Here is an 18,589-nt window from a genome sequence, read left to right as displayed (position 1 = left end):
CCCCGGCCCACCGCACCAAGCAATCCTTTACTGACTTCGGAGGGACTGAGGGCTTTTCTCCGCCGTGAGAGTGGGTGTCCCATGTATCATACAGGCAAGTCTGAGCAAACTTTCCCAAGATTTCGTAGAGGTCCGGTCCCCTTGGGTTTCCTCCTTAATTTTAATTTTTGCCAGGGCGAGTTCTGTCACAACTCGCTTAACAAGGGTAGGGGGCGCCTGCAAGTCTGAGCCGGAAGGTGGGCGGGGGCAGGCCTGTCGAAGCCTTTGCCACCTGCTGGGAACAGGAGTGTTTAGAGGCGGGCGCAGGGGGCCGGTCCCGCCTCCAATCCCGTCCCCTTCCCCCGCACATCCCGCCTCTGGGGTGGGCGTGACCGGCCCTGGTCCCGCAGGCTGCCCCAGGGGGCGGAGCCTAGGGAGGGGTCCGCGAGCCAGTCACGTCCTACAGGACAGAGCGGAGCCCCGAGAGGCCGGCCCAGGAGGCGCCACATCCGGCGGCTGTCCCGTGGTACATAAAGCCGCGGCAGCCGCTGCCACCACCACCACCGCCGGTTTCCAGCAGCAGCTCTGGCCTCCTCTCGGCTGCGGGAGCCTCTGCTCCAATGCCCCAGAGCGGCCATGAGCGCCCCGCACTGGTGGGACCAGCTGCGGGCTGGCAGCTCGGAGGTGGACTGGTGCGAGGACAACTACACCATCGTGCCTGCCATCGCCGAGTTCTACAACACGGTGCGGGGCACGGGAGCGGGATGGCACGGGCTGGCGGGAGGGGGCTGTCCCCCAGCGCAGCCGCCGCGCCTGGAGCCCGGACCCTGGTCGACGCGCCTATCTGGGGCGTTTTCGCTCCGCGGCCAGAGTCGACCCACGCCCCCTCCCCTGCGCGCCTTCCAGTTCTCCATCTGTCCTCCCCTCCAGTCTCTGTCCCCGACATCTGGGCCATCCTCCTCCTCTGGTCATTTCTTTCTGATGGCTCTATTGTCCTGTTTGGTCCCCACCCGTCCCGGAGCTGGTGCTCCCTGTCAGCCCATTCTTCCAGTTTGGGTCAGTTGGGAGAGGTGAAACCGCGGGGACTACTCCCTTCCTCCCTTAGGATCTCTGTGGTGTGACGCACTTGGGTTGCATTGTGCGGTTTTTGCCCCGAGTACCTGCTCTAGGAGTCGGGGAAAGGGGGTGACCTCCAGGCAGGTCTGTGGGGCGTGGCGCACTCCGAAGGTTGGCGCTGCCCACCTCCCCCCATGTACATCAATAATAGGTCGAGTTACCTGGGGCCAGAATCAAGTTAATTACTGGGAGTTCTTGCCTTTAGTGCCGAGCCTCACACTAGCCCCTAGATCAGTTTCCCTAGGCCTGTGCGCTGTGCAGCACAGAGAAGTGAAAGGGAAATTTGGGAGTGATCTGTGTGTGTGTGTGTGTGTGTGTGTGTGTGTGTGTGTATGCTTTCTGGACTTGCCTGGGTCTGTAGCTGTGGTCAAGAGGAAACTGTCCCATTGCAGAATCTTGTGTGCTTTTAGTTTTTTGTGGGAGGGAAAACCTGCAGTTGTGTGTGTGCTCAGTCGTGTCCGACTTTCTTCGACCCCATGGACTGTAGCCCGCCAGGCTCCTCTGTCCATGGAATTTTCCGGGCAAGAACACCGGAGTGGGTCATTTCCCTGACCCAGGGATTGAAACCGTGTCTCTTGCGTCTCCTACACTGGCAGACGAATTCTTTACCACTGTGCCGCCTGGGAAGCCCAGGCCTGCTGTTGGGAAGGAAATGTCTATTCTTTTTGCTAAGTCCAAATGTGGTTCCAAATGTGAGACTTTGTGTGGTCATTTCTGCAGCTTATCTTTTCACTGCTGTAATATGGAAAACAGCAACTCCTGGTATGTGAATCACTGTGAATTTTGACTTTCTTCTTTAGGATTTTCCCCTTTGATTTGCTGGAGAGAATATCCTGGGCTTGAGTCAATGCTTATTGCCTGGTAGGATCTCCATGAGCTTGTCCCCATCCTTCTATTCACTGTTGAGGAAACTGACTCTGGAGAGGGGAGCGGCCCTGCGGTCATTTCTGGCAGAGCTGGGACCATGATCCAGGCCCTGCACTCTCCCTCCCTTCAGTGCTGAATTCCTGGGCTGCCCTCCCAGCAAACATTCCTTTTTTTTTTTTTTTTAATGACTGGGTTAATTCTGCAAGGAAACCTGGTCCTCTGCTGCCCCTAGAAGCTGTGACACATGCAGTCATCAGAGGTGGCCACCCTCCACCTGTTGGACAGCCTGTTTCAGAGCGTGCAGTCAGGTGTGGACAGTTGCCCACAGAGGATGGACTGGGGCAGGGCTGGGTGCTTTCAAAGGCAGTAAGTCAGTTTTTCCATTTGTAAGTGGAGAGTACTACTAAGGATTGCACCAGAGTTAGAGAAGAAATGACAGCCTGGGGACAGATTCTCACATACCCAGCAAGGTAATTATCTGTGGTGTCTGAGGCCAGTAGAGTCAGGTCTAGTTATTTGGTCCAAAAAGTTAGTGTATAGCTGCTCCGAGTCTCCCCCAGGGTGCTGGATGAGGAGGAGAGCTTATTTTTGTCTTTACTTTTCATCTGGTCTCATTGGAGCTGTTACTTCAGTCTTTTGTAGAAATGAGCTGTTGATCTTCAGTTGCAGCATCTGTGGCTGATTAGCTCTGTTGGTCCCCCTGACAAACCTTGTTCTTTGGCTTACTTGTAAACCACAGAATCTGCTGTAGCAAAGTGCGAATACTGAGGGTCTCAGAGAAGAAGTCGGCCATCAGACTTTGTAGAGTGTAGATCCAAAGAATTTAGCAAAAAGCATTTCCTTCTCTCCTTCCCAAGTCTTAGTTATCTTCTGATCCTTGTCACAGAACAAACCCATGCTTATCTTACTCCTGTATTAGGGAAGACAGTGAGCTACTTGGTGATAAAGTGAAAGTGAAGTTGCTCAGTCCTGTTCTACTCTTTGGGACCCCATGGACTGTAGCCTACCAGGCTCCTCCATCCATGGGATTTTCCAGGCAAGAGTACTGGAGTGGGTTGCCATTTCCTTCATCTCATTAAATTCTCAGAGTAAGGCTGCTGCTAAGTCACTTCAGTCGTGTTTGACTCTGTGTGACCCCATAGATGGCAGCCTACCAGGCTCCCCCATCCCTGGGATTCTCCAGGCAAGAACACTGGAGTGGGTTGCCATCTCCTTCTCCAATGCAGGAAAGTGAAAAGTGAAAGTGAAGTCACTCAGTTGTGTCCGACTCTTCGAGACCCCATGGACTGCAGCCCACCAGGCTCCTCTGCCCATGGGATTTTCCAGGCAAGAGTACTGGAGTGGGTTGCCATTTCCTTCATCTCATTAAATTCTCAGAGTAAGGCTGCTGCTAAGTCACTTCAGTCGTGTTTGACTCTGTGTGACCCCATAGATGGCAGCCTGCCAGGCTCCCCCATCCCTGGGATTCTCCAGGCAAGAACACTGGAGTGGGTTGCCATCTCCTTCTCCAATGCAGGAAAGTGAAAAGTGAAAGTGAAGTCACTCAGTTGTGTCCGACTCTTCGAGACCCCATGGACTGCAGCCTACCAGGCTCCTCTGCCCATGGGATTTTCCAGGCAAGAGTACTGGAGTGGGGTGCCATTGCCTTCTCTGCAGAGTAAGGCAGCAGGCCTAATTATCTATTTTACAATAAAATAATAATCATTACTGATTGATAAAAAATTGAAGATGTAAAATCAGGAGGACTCAGAGGGGGCATTTAAAACCTTCTTAATGGATCTTGGTGGTAAGCTGTCACTACTACAACTGCAGTCACTCCTGGCTACCAGTAGTTGTTTGCTGTGTTGAAGCTGCCCAGGGTCCTTTACAGTCACCCTCAGCAGTGGGTGCTATTTGTTACATCCATTTGACACAGGAGAAAACTGAGGCCTAGATAGATTTTGAAACTTGCAAAGGTCAAGAAAATGGCAGATCTAGAGTTAGAACTTGGAGGGTCCATTTGACCCTACTAAGATACTGCTCTTGAAGATGCAAATACCATTGTAGCTACGTTAAATTTATTTAGCACAGTATAGGTATTTATTATTTAGTCATTCTTTAACATAAAACTACTGCACTGGGACCGTTTGATCTTTTGGCTAGTCGTAGTGGTGGATATGGGACAAAAAGTTTTGGGATTTTTTTTTTTTTGGCTGAAACTTGCAGCATGCAGGATCTTAGTTCCCAGACCAAGGATTGATGCTATTAGGCCCCCTGCAGTGGAAGTGCAGTTTTAACTACTGGACCGCCAGGGAAGTCGTTTAAAGTAGTTTTTTGCCATTGTTGTTTATTATAAAAGTGACAACATGATCATGGTTAAAAAAATATGCAAGTTATAAAGTGAAAAATACCCTTTCTTCTGAATCTTTTCAGACATTTTCAAAGCATGTAAAAAACATGTATTTGTGTAAACATAGAAAATACATGTGCAACAGGTATATACACAGTGTTAGTCACTCAGTCGTGTCTGACTCTCTGCGATCCCATGGACTGTAGCCTGCCAGGTTTCTCTGTCCATGGAATTCTCCAGGCAAGGATACGGAATGGGTAGCCATTTCCTTCTCCAGGGGTTCTTCCTGACCCAGGGATCAAACCTAGGTCTCCTGCACTGCAGGCCAGTTTCTTTACTGTCTGAGCTACCAGGGAGGCCTGTGTATATACACATCACAACCAAATTTTTTTCCAGCCCAGTTGAGATCACACTACAGAAATTCTTCTACACCTTGGTTTTTTCACTTGGTTTGTCTTGCAGATAATCCCATATTGGATTGTATAGAATTATTTTCTTCTTTGCAGTGTCTGTATAGTATTCCCTTTAATGGATTGACCAGTCAATTTATATTGATGGACATTTAGGGCAGTTCCTGTTTATTGTTTTCATTTTGGTTTCTGAACAGTTAGGCAATGAATGTCCTCAAATAGGCATCTGGATGTACTTCTCCAGGTACTAGTTCTAGATAGGAAATTGCTGTGTCAAGGGCAATATTTACTTTGAAGACTAGCGATTGTTGTTTAATGGTCCACCAGAAAAAGTACTCTGATCTGTGTTCTTACTGGCAATGTTTGAGAGTATAGAGCATTTTGCTCTTGGTGCCCACATATCTCCATTGCCTTAAATCTTGTCATCATCCTTTGCGTCAGCCAAGCCCAAATATCTCTTCCAAGAACATATCATGCCCTTCCACAGCCTTTTGCCTGTGCACATTTTGTACTGTTGCTTCTAAATACAAATTTTATTGAATTAAGTTCCTTTTAACGTTTTAAGGCCTGGTCACAGTCAGAGAAAGATCCACAACCTAGCAGCTTTGGAGGAAAGTGGGGTTTGTGTTTTAATCACTTAGCTTGGCCTTTGGGAATTCTGTTGGGGACCCAGGAGGACAGAAGGAAATGAACTGGTGCTGAAAAAAAGTCTTGAAGAAAAATCCATGCCTAAAATCAGCCCATGGTCTGTCACCTCCCCTACTCAGCTCTGCCCCCATCATCAAGATAAGTGGAGTTCCCTTTATATGCCAAAGCCACAGACCACTCTCTATAGGGCAGGACTGTCTATCAGTCAATCTGTCAGTCTCTCTATCCATCTAGCCATCCACTTGCTGGGCAACTGCGTGCCTATCACAGAGACCAGACCCGCATCGTCGCCTGGGTGGTGAGGACCACAGTAGAGGTATTTACACACGAGTGGCTGCGGGGTTGTTTGTGGGATTCCCTCATAGCTCAGCTGGTAAAGAATCTGGCTGCAATGCAGGAGGCCCCAGTTCGAGGTGTTGTTAGTCCTCTGCTTGGGTGGTATACTGCGGGAGGTGTGTAGATTTTGCAGGAAGGCCTCTGAGCTGGGTGACCAACTTGTTCTGGTTTGCCTGAGATTTTCCCATTTTTAAAACTGAAAGTCCCATATCCTGGGAAGCCCTCCTCAGCGCCAGGCATGCTAGGACAGTTGGTCATCCCAGAGGCAGGAAGGGGGCCTGCCATAATGGAATGGATCATTAGAAACCTGCATTCGATTAAGATACATAGTCTCCTTAGCCAGGGTAATGTCTGTTGGCTATTTATGAACTTGTTGCTCAGAAGAATTTACAGCCTGTTGCTTTGTCAGTGTTTGCCCTCTGTCTGGGAAAATGCACAATCGCATGCGTCAGGATGAGATTGCAGTATGTTCCTGAGATTATTTTGGTGCAAATGTCACAGAATGAGGAACTCTCTAAGGAAATAATAAATTTTTAAATTGTGGTTTCCTTTTAATTAAAACAAAATCTGTTAGGCAGGCACTAAACAAACCAATTCTCCAAAGGATAATCCAACAATGGGCTTTAAAAAATACCCCTTGGCTGAACTATTCAACTTTAGTGAGCTACATAACTTTGAGGGGAAGTTTCGTTTTCTCAGTAGACATGGAGCCATTGAATCTTTTTAACCACAACTCATTTGCTTTCCCACATTTCTTTCGGAGTTCCTTCCTCTTTTTGTCTTGGGGAGCATCTCCCTCTAATTTGGGCTTTTCCTTTTCATAGACTGATGTCTTTTTTCTTTTAATTTTTCCTGGGCAACATGCAGGATCTTATTTTCCTGACCAGGATGGAACTTATGTCCCCTGCAAGGGAAGGGTGAAGTCTTAACCACCAGACTGCCAAGGAAGTCCCCATAGATTTATGTCTTAAAAAGGCATGGTGGAGGCCAGCAAGTATTGGTAGATGGGTTGTACAGAAGCAATACTGAGATTTCAGGCTTATTTGGAACTATCTGTTAAATAGTGTTTCTAAATTGAACTCTCTGATATGGACATTAAAAATAATTAAGCTATCATAATTTCACTGGAGGTGTATTAAACTACCTCATGTGAATCGTGTGTAAATTTAAAAGTCATTATTGTGTACAATGCTAGTGCTAACATAGATTGAAAAAGCCTTTTAAGGGACAGCTTGGCCATAGATGGTTGTACATGGCTGAAGCAAAGGAGACTGAGAAGATTTGAGGCAATAAACGCATACAGTCGGCTCTCCATGTCCATAGTTCTGTATCTGTGGATTCAACCCAGTGTGGATTGAAAATATTTGGAAAAAAAATTCCAGAGAGTTCCAGAAAGCAAAGCTTGAATTGCTGTATGCCTGTGTATTAGTTGCTCAGGCATGTCCGATTCTCTTCAATTCCATGGACTTTAGCCCACCAGGCTCGTGTCCATGGAATTCTCCAGGCAAGAATACCGGAGTGGGTTGCCATTCCATTCTCCAGGGGATCTTCCTGACCCAGGGGTTGAACCCAGGTCTCCTGCATTGCAGGAAGATACTTTACCGTCTGAGCCACCAGGGAAGCTTGAATTGCTGTATACCTGCAACTATTTGCATAGCATTTACATTGTATTCAGTTCAGTTCAGTCGGTCAGTCGTTCAGTCGTGTCCGACTCTTTGCGACCCCATGAATTGCAGCACGCCAGGCCTCCTTGTCCATCACCAACTCCCGGAGTTCACTCAAACTCACGTCCATCGAGTCGGTGATGCCATCCAGCCATCTCATCCTCTGTCGTCCCCTTCTCCTCCTGCCCCCAATCCCTCCCAGCATCAGAGTCTTTTCCAATGAATCAACTCTTTGCATGAGGTGGCCAAAGTACTGGAGTTTCATCTTTAGCATCATTCTTTCCAAAGAAATCCCAGGGCTGATCTCCTTCAGAATGGACTGGTTGGATCTCCTTGCAGTCCAAGGGACTCTCAAGAGTCTTCTCCAACACCACAGTTCAAAAGCATCAATTCTTCAGCACTCAGCTTTCTTCACAGTCCAACTCTCACATCCATACATGACTACTGGGAAAACCATAGCCTTGACTAGACGGACCTTTGTTGGCAAAGTAATGCCTCTGCTTTTGAATATGCTATCTAGGTTGGTCATAACTTTCCTTCCAAGGAGTTAGCGTCTTTTAATTTCACGGCTGCAATCACCATCTGCAGTGATTTTGGAGCCCCCAAAAATAAAGTCTGACACTGTTTCCCCTGTTTCCCCATCTACTTCCCATGAAGTGATGGGACCAGATGGGACCAGATCTTCGTTTTTTGAATGTTGAGCTTTAAGCCAACTTTTTCAGTCTGCTCTTTCACTTTCCTCTAGAGGCTTTTTAGTTCCTCTTCACTTTCTGCCATAAGGGTGGTATCATTTGCATATCTGAGGTTATTGATATTTCTCCTGGAAATCTGTATTAAGTATTATAAATAATCTAGAGATGATTTGAAGCAGGGGTTCCCAACCCTGGGCTGCAGACTAGTACGTATTAGGAACTGGGCAGCAGAAGGTGAGCAGTGGGCAAATAAGTGAAGCTGCATCTGTGTTCACTGCCACTACCCACTGGTGTGCTTGAATCATCCCGAACCACCCCTCCCCCCATCTGTGGAAAAATTGTTTTCCCATTGTAAAGTGTAAATTTATACTTTACAATCAGTATAAAGTATACAGGAGCATGTGTGTATGTTATATGCTGCTGCTGCTGCTAAGTCGCCTCAGTCGTGTCCGACTCTGTGTGACCCCATAGACGGCAGCCCACCAGGCTCCCCCGTCCCTGGGATTCTCCAGGCAAGAACACTGGAGTGGGTTGCCATTTCCTTCTCCAATGCATGAAAGTGTAAAGTGAAAGTGAAGGCGCTCAGTCGTGTCTGACTCTGTGCGACCCCATAGATGGCAGCCCACCAGGCTCCCCCATCCGTGGGATTTTCCAGGCAAGAGTACTAGAGTGGGGTGCCATTGCCTTCTCCATAGATTGCATGTATAATGCTATTTTATATAAGAGATTTGAGCATCCAACAAAGTCTGGTATCCGAGGGACTCCTGAAACCAATCCCCCATGGATATAGAAGGATGACTGTACTGGGGTGAAAAGCTGTGTTATATTCCCCAGCGTTGTTAGGTGGGGCTATAAATCAGTGCGCTTCCCACCATTAGTGGAATGGCTCAATGAAGTGTTGCCTTCTGCAGTACCCTCAGCAGGTGTGACAAAAGGTTAGCAGGGTGTATTGCGGAATGAGAAAAGGAAGTTGCCAAAATATAATGTTGCAATATGTGATATATATGATAAATATATTTACATAAATGCAAAGAAATTGAGGATTATGAATCTGAGAAGAGTGGGTATCTCCAGGGAGGAAGATAGCAAGGCAGACTTTAGCTTTGTAATGTATTCTTTTTCTTACACGGAGGACATACTCATGTACATGAGAGGAGAAAGTTACCTATAGTATCACAATCCCATTTTTCTCCTCCTTCCCCTTTCACCTTTAATTCCTTCTACCTCTGTGTTTAACAAAACAGAGAGCAATGTTTAAATCACCTAAAGGTCATTGGTACACAATGTGTGATGCAGTTCAGAATTTTCAGATGCCAGTCGAAGCATGAATGGTCAGAATGTGGTTGGATGGATTGAAGGTGAAAAAAGTCAGCTTTGGGCAGTGGAAAGAGTGGTTGGATGCTGGCCCCACCTCTGTGGGTGACTGCCTTTCTGAACTTGGCTAGCCTGGGAGCCTTTCCAGGCCATAGCTTAACATCCCCTTATAAAACATTTAACATCGCTCACGTGCATGCGTGCTTAGTAGCTCAATTGTGTCCCACTGTTAAGGTCTCTCATTTTAACTCTTAAAGATCTGAGGTTTTTTTCTTTCTTTCTGTCTTTTTTTTAAGATCTTGGGTTCTTTAAATAACTCCATGGAAAGTTAAAGGCTGTGATATTACATAGAGCCTTGTCCTGAATCCCTCCTTATCTGCTTTTTAGTAAATAAATGAGAGTTGGCTATATTCCCAAGTGTGGACACTGTATACTGCCTGGGACTGCTGTGGTCATTTATCCAGACTCTCACCCAGGGTTGCCAGTAGCTCCAAGAGGGGAAGGAGAAAAAGGTCCCCATCAGAATGGGCCAACTAGAGCAAGGCACCCCCTTCTCCGGAAGGATGCAGCCCCGTGAGGGATTTGTCTTGAACTTTAACCAAAGGCAGCAGCCTTGTTCCTATCCCACCCCGACAAAAGATCTTGTTCTTTATCTCTCTCCACTCTATCCTTCTCCCCTTTCTAAAGACTGTCATTCCCATCCCCTCTTGTTCCCAGATGGTGACAGAGGCGTCCATTGGCTACTGATGTTGCCAGTGTCCACCCGCACTGCGCCTCCAGTTCTGGGGTTTGCCGATGCCTTTTGTTTAGCTGTGCCCCAGTGTGACTTCCCAGGTCTGGAAAAGCCCTTCTACCCTGGCTCCTTTCATTCAGTTTGGGCACCCACCCTCTTGGTTCCCTTGAGACCCGCTCTGTGTTGTCTAATATGGGTGACCAGTCTTTCCTTTCGAAAGCCCCCATGCTCTTGGCTTTGCAGACTTCACCTACTCCATCTTCCTGTCTCTGAAAGGTTTTAGTCTTTTTTGACCCCTCTCTCACCCCTTGCTCACTGGTGGTGTGCATTTAGATCCAGGTGTTGTTTAAACATTCTGCACATCTCCTTTCCTCTGCATGCCCAGTCCTTCCCAAGGAGCTCCTTACTCCTCAATTAGAGGTGAAATTTTAAAAGAAGCTGACTATCTCTAACACTTCATACCTTCTGGGATGGCCTTATTAAACAAACAAAGCAAATAAAAACCTCAGAAAATAACAAGTGTTGGCAAGGATGTGGAAAAATTAGGACCCTTGGACCTTGCTGGTAGCAGTGTAAAATGGTTCAGCCATTGTGGAGAATTGTCTTGTGGTTTGTAAGTTAAGCACACAATTACCATATGATCCAGTGCTGTTAGCTTGAGGGGCTATAACTCAGAGAATGGAAAACAAATACTGAAAACCTTGGACATGATTATTCACAGCAGCATTGTTCAGTGTTAAGGACACTGTAAGCACATTGGATAAACAAAATGTGGTATCCATACAATGAAATATTACTCATAAAAAGAAAGTATTGCTATGTGCTACGATGCAGGTGAACCTCCAAAACAGTATGCCGAGTGAAAGAAGTCAGACACAAAAGGTCACTTATTGCATGATTACACTTTTATGAAATATCCAGAAGAAGTAAATTTGTGGAGACAGAAAACAGGTTAGTAGTTGCCAGGGACTGGGGAGAGGGAGAAGGGGGAGTGGAGGCTTCATGGATTTGAGGTTTCTTTTCGGAGCGATGGAAACATTTCAGAACTGGATAGAGGTGATGATTGCATATTACACTTGTATTAACTGCTGCTAAACTATACACTCCTAAAATGGTTAATTTTGTTATGTGGATTTTACCTCAGTTTAAAAAAATCTGGGGAAAAAGAAGAATTGGCTATGACTCCCCCTAGTTAAAGATAGACAAAAAGAAATTTTGAAAAATTAGAGGTGAGATTCTAGAGTTACGTTGTCCAGTCTGGATTTTTAAAAAAGCCAGGTGACCTATGAAGAGATAATAGACTCCAATCCAATCTGGAAGATGAAAAGATGCCATTTTAAAGCTACAAATTTGATCTTTTTTTACCTAAAAGTAGGTTTGGCTTAGGGTGAGAAAACTGACAAGGGGGAAATGAGGAAGGCACTCCTTGCCTTCATGTGGGCCCAGGACCTGGCTGGCAGAAAATTATGGGGGCTAGAACATGTCTGGTCCTTCTCGTTCTTCATGAAACTATTCTTTTATTTTTTTTTTTTTTTTTTTTTTTTTATTTTTATTTTTTTTTTATTTTTTTTTTTAATTTTTTTTTTTTTTATTTTTTTTTTTACAGGGGAAAGACTTTTTATTTTCTTATAGTTATCTAAATAATTGAAACTATTCTTTTAAAAAATTTTACCATTATTTAGTGCAGACCTTATCTTTAAAAATGATTATTCAGATAAATTAGGATGCTTCATAATTGGGCAGAAAAAGAGTCATTGATTCTTCACATCAAGTGGGCAGCTTTCAGATGGCAGTGTTTTCGTGTGTGTGTGTAGTGTGTGTGTGTGTGTGTGTGTGTGTGTAGTGTGTGTGTAGTGTGTGTGTGTGTGTACGTACATGCTCAGTTGTGTCTGACTCTTTGCGACCCCACAGACTGTGACCTGCCAGGTTCCTCTGTCCATGGGATTTCCCAGACAAGGACATTGGAGTGGGTTGCCATGCCTTCCTCCAGAGTACCTTCCCGATCCAGGGATCAAACCCAAGTCTCTTAACGTCTCTTGCATTGGCAGGCAGGTTCTTTACCACTAGCACCACCTGGGAAGCTCCAGTCTTTCCAGAGCTGCTCCTATGATCACAGAGGCAGGAAGTATCCCCCTAAAATGGTTACTAAAGAAGTTGCTAAGTTTCCCTGGTTGTGAACTTTTTTTCTTGTTAAAAAAAGATGTGTGGCCGCATTCATCTCCATTTACAAAGGACATACTGGGAACAAGCTGCTTTACTTTTTGCCCTTTTACTTAATACTCATCTTTTCGTTTTTCATCTCCCCTTCCCCCCAGATCAGCAACGTCTTGTTTTTCATTTTACCGCCCATCTGCATGTGCTTGTTTCGTCAGTATGCAACGTGCTTCAACAGCGGCATCTACTTAATATGGACTCTCTTAGTTGTAGTGGGTAAGTGGGTTCCTTTGTGAGCATGGGCTGAAAGGGAGGAAGTGGAACTTCGCACTCCCTGACCCCTTTGTAAACCAAAGTCACTCTGATGTCCTAACAAACTTCTATGCTGTTTCCTGGACTCCAGAAGGAGGACTCTTTTGAATATGGGCTTGATAACAAGGTTGACTGTAATTATCACTTAATTGCATTGGAGAGTCCATTTATATAATAGCCACTGGTGTGGTGCCAGTGCAGTGTTACATGAACTTCTGAGGAAAGTCTTGTGAAACAATTGTATTCGGATGAAACCATGGTTTCTAAAGGACTACAGTTAAAAACAACAACAACAAATTCTAGATGTTTGATCCTTCATAATTCTGGGAAATATTTGTATAATTTTTATTTCCTTCCACAGGCAGATTAGGAATTCTTAACTGTGAGAGAATGTTGACTTTTGATCGACTGTGTGTTCCCACGAAAGCTCAGTGGATGAAGACACACTGTACTTGTGCAGTTATTAAAGTTCTGATATGCTGGTGTTTGGGCCCTGCTTCAAATCCTCTTTCTAGACATGAAGTCTGTATGCCTGAATAGTGTAGGTTTCTTCCTTCAGTTTCTTTTCTCAGAGAGAGAGAGAGTGATTTGGTCATTTCGGTATTTGTTTATGAAAAGGCTGTCTTTAATCGGTGTGTTGAATTTGTGAGTCTGTTCTTCTCTGTGATCTTTTTTTATTGGCTATAATTGATTCTAGGAATTGGATCTGTCTACTTCCATGCAACCCTTAGTTTCCTGGGTCAGATGCTAGATGAACTTGCAATCCTTTGGGTCCTGATGTGTGCTTTGGCCATGTGGTTCCCCAGAAGGTATCTACCGAAGATCTTTCGCAATGACAGGTAAGCTTGTACTAAATTTTTGCATTTATTATGCAGTACCGCATATGACAATGTATATATTAATAAATATCACACCCTACTGAGTCTAACCTAGTGATGAGCTTTATCAGATATTTAATATCCACTGATTACACTGTCAGAGAAAAAAATTCTGCCAGGTAAAAGAGGTAATTTTAATATACTCAGGGAAAGAATTTATCTAATGTTCATTAGGAACACAAAGTCAAATATCTCCATTATCGGTACTGGCAAAATTAGAAGATTCAGTGGGGGAGAAAAGACTGAATGGTTGTTCAAAGACCTTTGATTTCCTGCTAGCACATCTTCTTGGGTGCGACCCAGCTTCACTACTTTTATATATTTACAGTAGAATGCACACTGAGGAATTGGTTCTTGAGCTGTAGATACTGTAGTGTTCAAATTGTGTCAGTTTGCTTCTGTTGAGAGCTACACACCAACACACACACATATACATACACATTCAAGCCGAAAACCCAGAATTTTAGGAAGAGATGCCTTTTAATATCCATTGTGTTAGGCTTATATGGTTATTTATCCAGTAAATAGTTTATGGACACTTAGAATGAAGTTTTCTAGGTGCTAGAATTTAACAGTAAACAAAACAGCAAGGTCTCCGCCCTAAGTGAGCTTATATTGGAGAGATTATGAATCAGTAAACAAATAATATAATGTTAGGATGTGAAAGTGCTATGATGAAAAATGAAGCTGGTAAGGGGGTCATGGTGACTTGGAATGCCGACTTAGAGTTTGGTCAGGGAAGGTCCTTTCTGAGGCACTCTTGTTAATATCTGAAGTAACAGAAGACATCAACATCATAAAGATGAGAAATGCTCCTAGAAACATATGACCCATACATTTCTCTGTACACACTGTTTTGTTAACATATATACAGATAAATGGGCTTCCCAGTTGGTGCTAGTGTAAAGAATCCACCTGCCATCTTTGGCAGGAGACAGAGAAGATGCAGGTTTGATCTCTGAGTCAGGAAGATCCCTTGGAGGAGGAAATGGTAACCCACTTCAGTATCCTTGCCTGGACAATACCATGGACAGAGGAGGCTGGTGGGCTGTAGTTTATGGGGTCGCAAAGAGTCAGACACAACTGAGCTTGCATGCATGCTATATGGATAAATAATCTAAAAATATGAATTCAATCAAGTAACCTGTGTGTTCCCATGGAGGAGAAATAAAAGAGTTCATTGTAGTTTTCCTGGTACCCTGAGTGGGACTAGGAGTGATGCCGCCATTAGAGATGCAGGCTGTTCTCTATGGATGGAGGTGGAAGAACATCCATGAAACATGCTGGCTTCAAAAAGCACATTATAGAACTGTGTGTGTGACGCCCTCATTTTAGAATGAATGAAGACTCTTTTTGACTGTATGTCTTCAGATGTGCACAAATGTGTCTGGAAGGTAAGGAACTGCCACCATTGGGCTATTCTTAGGAATGGGATGAAGCCTCTTTTTGACTGTATGTCTTCAGATATGCACAAACGTGTCTGGAAGGTACGGAGCTGCTGCTGCTGCTAAGTCACTTCAGTTGTGTCTGACTCTGTGCGACCCCATAGACGGCAGCCTACCAGGCTCCCCTGTCCCTGGGATTCTCCAGGCAAGAACACTGGAGTGGGTTGCCATTTCCTTCTCCAATGCAGGAAAGTGAAAAGTGAAAGTGAAGTCGCTCAGTCATGTCCGACCCTCAGCAACCCCATGGACTGCAGGCTTCCAGGCTCCTCCTTCCATGGGATTTTCCAGGCAAGAGTACTGGAGTGGGGTGCCATTGCCTTCTCCGCTACCATTGGGCTATTCTTAGGAATGGGATGAAGCCTCTTTTTGACTGTATGTCTTCAGATATGCACAAACATGTCTGGAAGGTAAGGAGCTGCTACCATTGGGCTGTTCTTAGGAATGCGAGTGGACAGAGAACTTTCACTTTTACCTTTAATCTGTACTGTTTTACAATTTTTTTTTTTTACAAAGTGCATGTGTTAATTTTTAATCCTAAAAAATATATTATTAAATGAGGTAGGAAAAAAACACACTTTATTCATTCATACACTCATTGGCTGCACTGTGTGGCTTGCGGGACCTTAGTTCCCCGATGAGGGATTGAACCTGGGACCTGGCCATGAAAGTGCTGAGTCCTATCCACCGGACCATCAGGACATTCCCAAGAAAACATACTTTAAATGGATTAGCTGTACAATCTTCACCCTTGGCAGCAGGATTTGAATTAAATAGTATTATCTTTAAACACTATTGAGCAAACAGAAGTATCTTCAAGTGGAAAGGAAGCTGTTCCTGGTCTTAGATGAAATATGGTCTCCCTGGTGCAGAAACCTCCCGAATGCAGGACGTGTACTTTAGAAATCAGAGATAGCCTAGGCCAGCCTGCTGTGTTTCCGTTGTGTTTCTTGTTTCCTTGTTCAGCTTCAGGAGAGATTGGGGTGATCAGAAAGCTGCCGGAGGAGGGGAAACGTGGAGGTGCATGCTGCTCGGCAGGGGCACGAGGTGGCTTGACCAGCGGGGATGTTTTGCCTCCGCCTGAGCAACACACCCCTGACCTTTTGGCTTTTCCTGTTGTTTCCAAAGATGCCCACCAGTTACTTACTTTCATGCCTTCCGGGAGCATGCTTTCATTGTATTGAGAGCTAAGGAACCACTTTGTTCTTAGATCTGAGTGTACAAGCCCTGGGATCAGCGTGAGAAGATGACAAAATGGGAATAAGAGTTTTGTTGTTTCTGGTGCTCTGGAGACCTGGGTTTGAAATTCCACTGGACAGTGTTTAATGTGTTCATAATAGAGAATCTTGTTCTTTTCTTGTTTCTTGATGGGAGCAAGAGAGAAGAAAATGGGGCAATGCTGTGGTAACAGAAACTTACCAACTTTAGTAATGAAACACATTGTGAGGCAGGGCGGTCTGACCACTGGGGACTTTTCCATTGGCTGCACTGAGCTGCCTCTCTCAGGGGAAGATGTGGACCCCCTGTCTTCAGTTTGGGGAGAGTCTGTGGAGGCACTGAGAACCCTCTGTGTCTATATCCCTGGCTTTGCAAACCACCTGGGTTTGATTCCTAGATTCCCTGTTTAAAAAAACAAACAAACTTATAACCTGTTTTGACTCTTGAGGTTTCTATTCGCTCATCTGTAGAACTGACTGACTAATCGTGTTCACCGCAGGCTTCTTGTTAGATGATCCTGCAAAGCAGTTCATAGAGCACTGAGACCATGGTGAGGACTCAGTCAGCTCTCATTCTTAACAATGGCACATGGGGAATGCTGCCCAGTATTTGAGGTGTGCATGCTAATTGAAGGACAAAAATGAACACTGATCATTTTCATGAGCAAAGGAAGAAAAGGTGAATGTTATAGGAGAGGTAGCTCACTGTAAATAAGGATTTCAGCTGTGTCTGTGGACCTTCAATTTGCCAGTGGTGTGGAGAGCAAGAAGGCAAGAAGGCCAGACTGTTTAGCGTGGACTTCACCTCGTGATGTGGGAAGGCAGCATCTCTGGTGTGGAATGGCATGCCAGACCAGAGATCTCAGGGCAACACCAGGAATTCTGCAGGCTGGGGATTGAGTGAACTTATATGATAGTAACCATTTATCTCTCCCCAACCACCCCACCTTTTTTTTTCTTTTTCTGGTCTAGACTTTGCTGGAATATTTCTAAAAACCTCTAAGGGGACTTCCTTGGTGGTCCAGTGGTTACGACTCCACTCCCAACCCAGGGGGCACAGGTTCAATCCCTGGATAGGGAACTAGATCCCACATGCTACATGGTGTGACAAAAAAAAATAAAATAAAATAAAAAAAACTTAGTAGTGGTTCCAGTGTGAAATTTCTGGAGAAGAGAGGGGATTGTGTGTTGGCTAAGTGACTTTGCATCAGACAGATCTAGATTTGAATAACAATCCACTTTTTCTTCTGCACTCTGATACCTTATTTTGCTCATCTATAAAGAAGAGATAGTAAAAGTATCTAACTCAGGGGTTAGAAACATATGTAAAAATCATATGAAGTATATAGCATAGTGTCTGTTACAGAGGAAACACTCACTAAGTGCTAGCAGTAATTATGAATGGCTAATACAGATAAGTGTTTTGAAGATAAAGAATAAGCAGAACAGCAGGGGAATGTCAATAGGAATTGTTGTTGTTTAGTCACCAAGTCATGTCTGACTCTTTGCAACCCCATGGACTGCAGCACGGCAGTCAGTCCTCCCTGTCCTTCACCATCTCCTGGAGTTTGCCCAAGTTCACATCCATTGAATTGGTGATGCCATCCAACCATCTCATCCTCTTTCACCCTCTTCTCCTGCCCTCAATCTTTTCCAGCATCAGGGTCTTTTCCAGTGAGTTGATGCTTCGCATCAGGTGGCCAAAGTATTGGAGCTTCACCTTCAGCTGAATAGGAATAGGAATAGGCATAGTAAATAGAAATAATTGGTGGGGTTTTCTAAAAAGGGCTGTCTTTCATTTTGCCTAGAATGTCTGAAGAATTGTTGGGATATGCACTCAGCTGTTGCTGGTTATTAATAATTTGACATTTCCGTTTTGAGAAAAAAGCAAACTGTTGTAGGCTAATTGTATCCGTTTTCTAAAGAATTTATCCTGCTGTGGTCCTAAATCTAGCGATAGTCCTCACCTTACAATCCAGTTTATTTTTTGAATCCTGAATAGCAGGGTTGCAGGCTGGGATCTGCTTGTCCTGCTCTCTCTGCTGGGTGACTTGAACTCATCTCAGACCCTCTGGGCCATATCAGCTCCGTACTTAGGAAATGACAGGGCTGGACCTTCCAGGACCAAATGCTGGAATCCTGTGACCATCAGAGGCTTGTTCTAAACAGGTTATGTTTTAGTTGTTGTTTAGTTGCTAAACTGTGTCCAACTCTTTTGTGATTCCCATAGACTGTAGCCCTCCAGACTTCTCTGTCCAAGGGATTTCCCAGGTGAGAATTCTGGAGTAGGTTGCCATTTCCTTCTCCAGAGGATCTTCCTGACCCAGGAATCGAACCCAGGTCTCTTACACAGAAGGTGGATTCTTTACTGCTGAGCCACCAGGGAAGCCCATTTTAGCCTTAAAGGGGAGTTTAAAGCAGTGAATCTTGTCCAGGATTGTATCTATCCCATGCCGGCCATCTGGGGAGTTTGTGGACATGTTTTTGGTGGTCACAGT

At 45.0% G+C, this 18,589-nt stretch overlaps 1 protein-coding gene across 1 annotated transcript in view; it reads left to right on the top strand.

The window, feature by feature from the left end:
* Positions 1–601: 601 nt before the first annotated feature.
* ACER2 (alkaline ceramidase 2) overlaps positions 602–18,589 on the top strand; it is a 30,178-nt gene continuing 12,190 nt past the window's right edge. The window contains exons 1-3 of the mRNA XM_068973564.1: positions 602–723; positions 12,404–12,518; positions 13,252–13,393. Of these exons, the coding sequence (XP_068829665.1) occupies positions 616–723; positions 12,404–12,518; positions 13,252–13,393 (365 nt within the window). The 5' untranslated portion in view covers positions 602–615. The remainder of the gene's footprint in view (positions 724–12,403; positions 12,519–13,251; positions 13,394–18,589) is intronic.

The sequence above is a fragment of the Capricornis sumatraensis genome, chromosome 6, assembly GCF_032405125.1.
Source record: "Capricornis sumatraensis isolate serow.1 chromosome 6, serow.2, whole genome shotgun sequence".
Classification (NCBI taxonomy): domain Eukaryota; kingdom Metazoa; phylum Chordata; class Mammalia; order Artiodactyla; family Bovidae; genus Capricornis; species Capricornis sumatraensis.
Note: the sequence above shows the minus strand (reverse complement) of the source record. Positions and strands in the feature narration are given on the sequence as shown.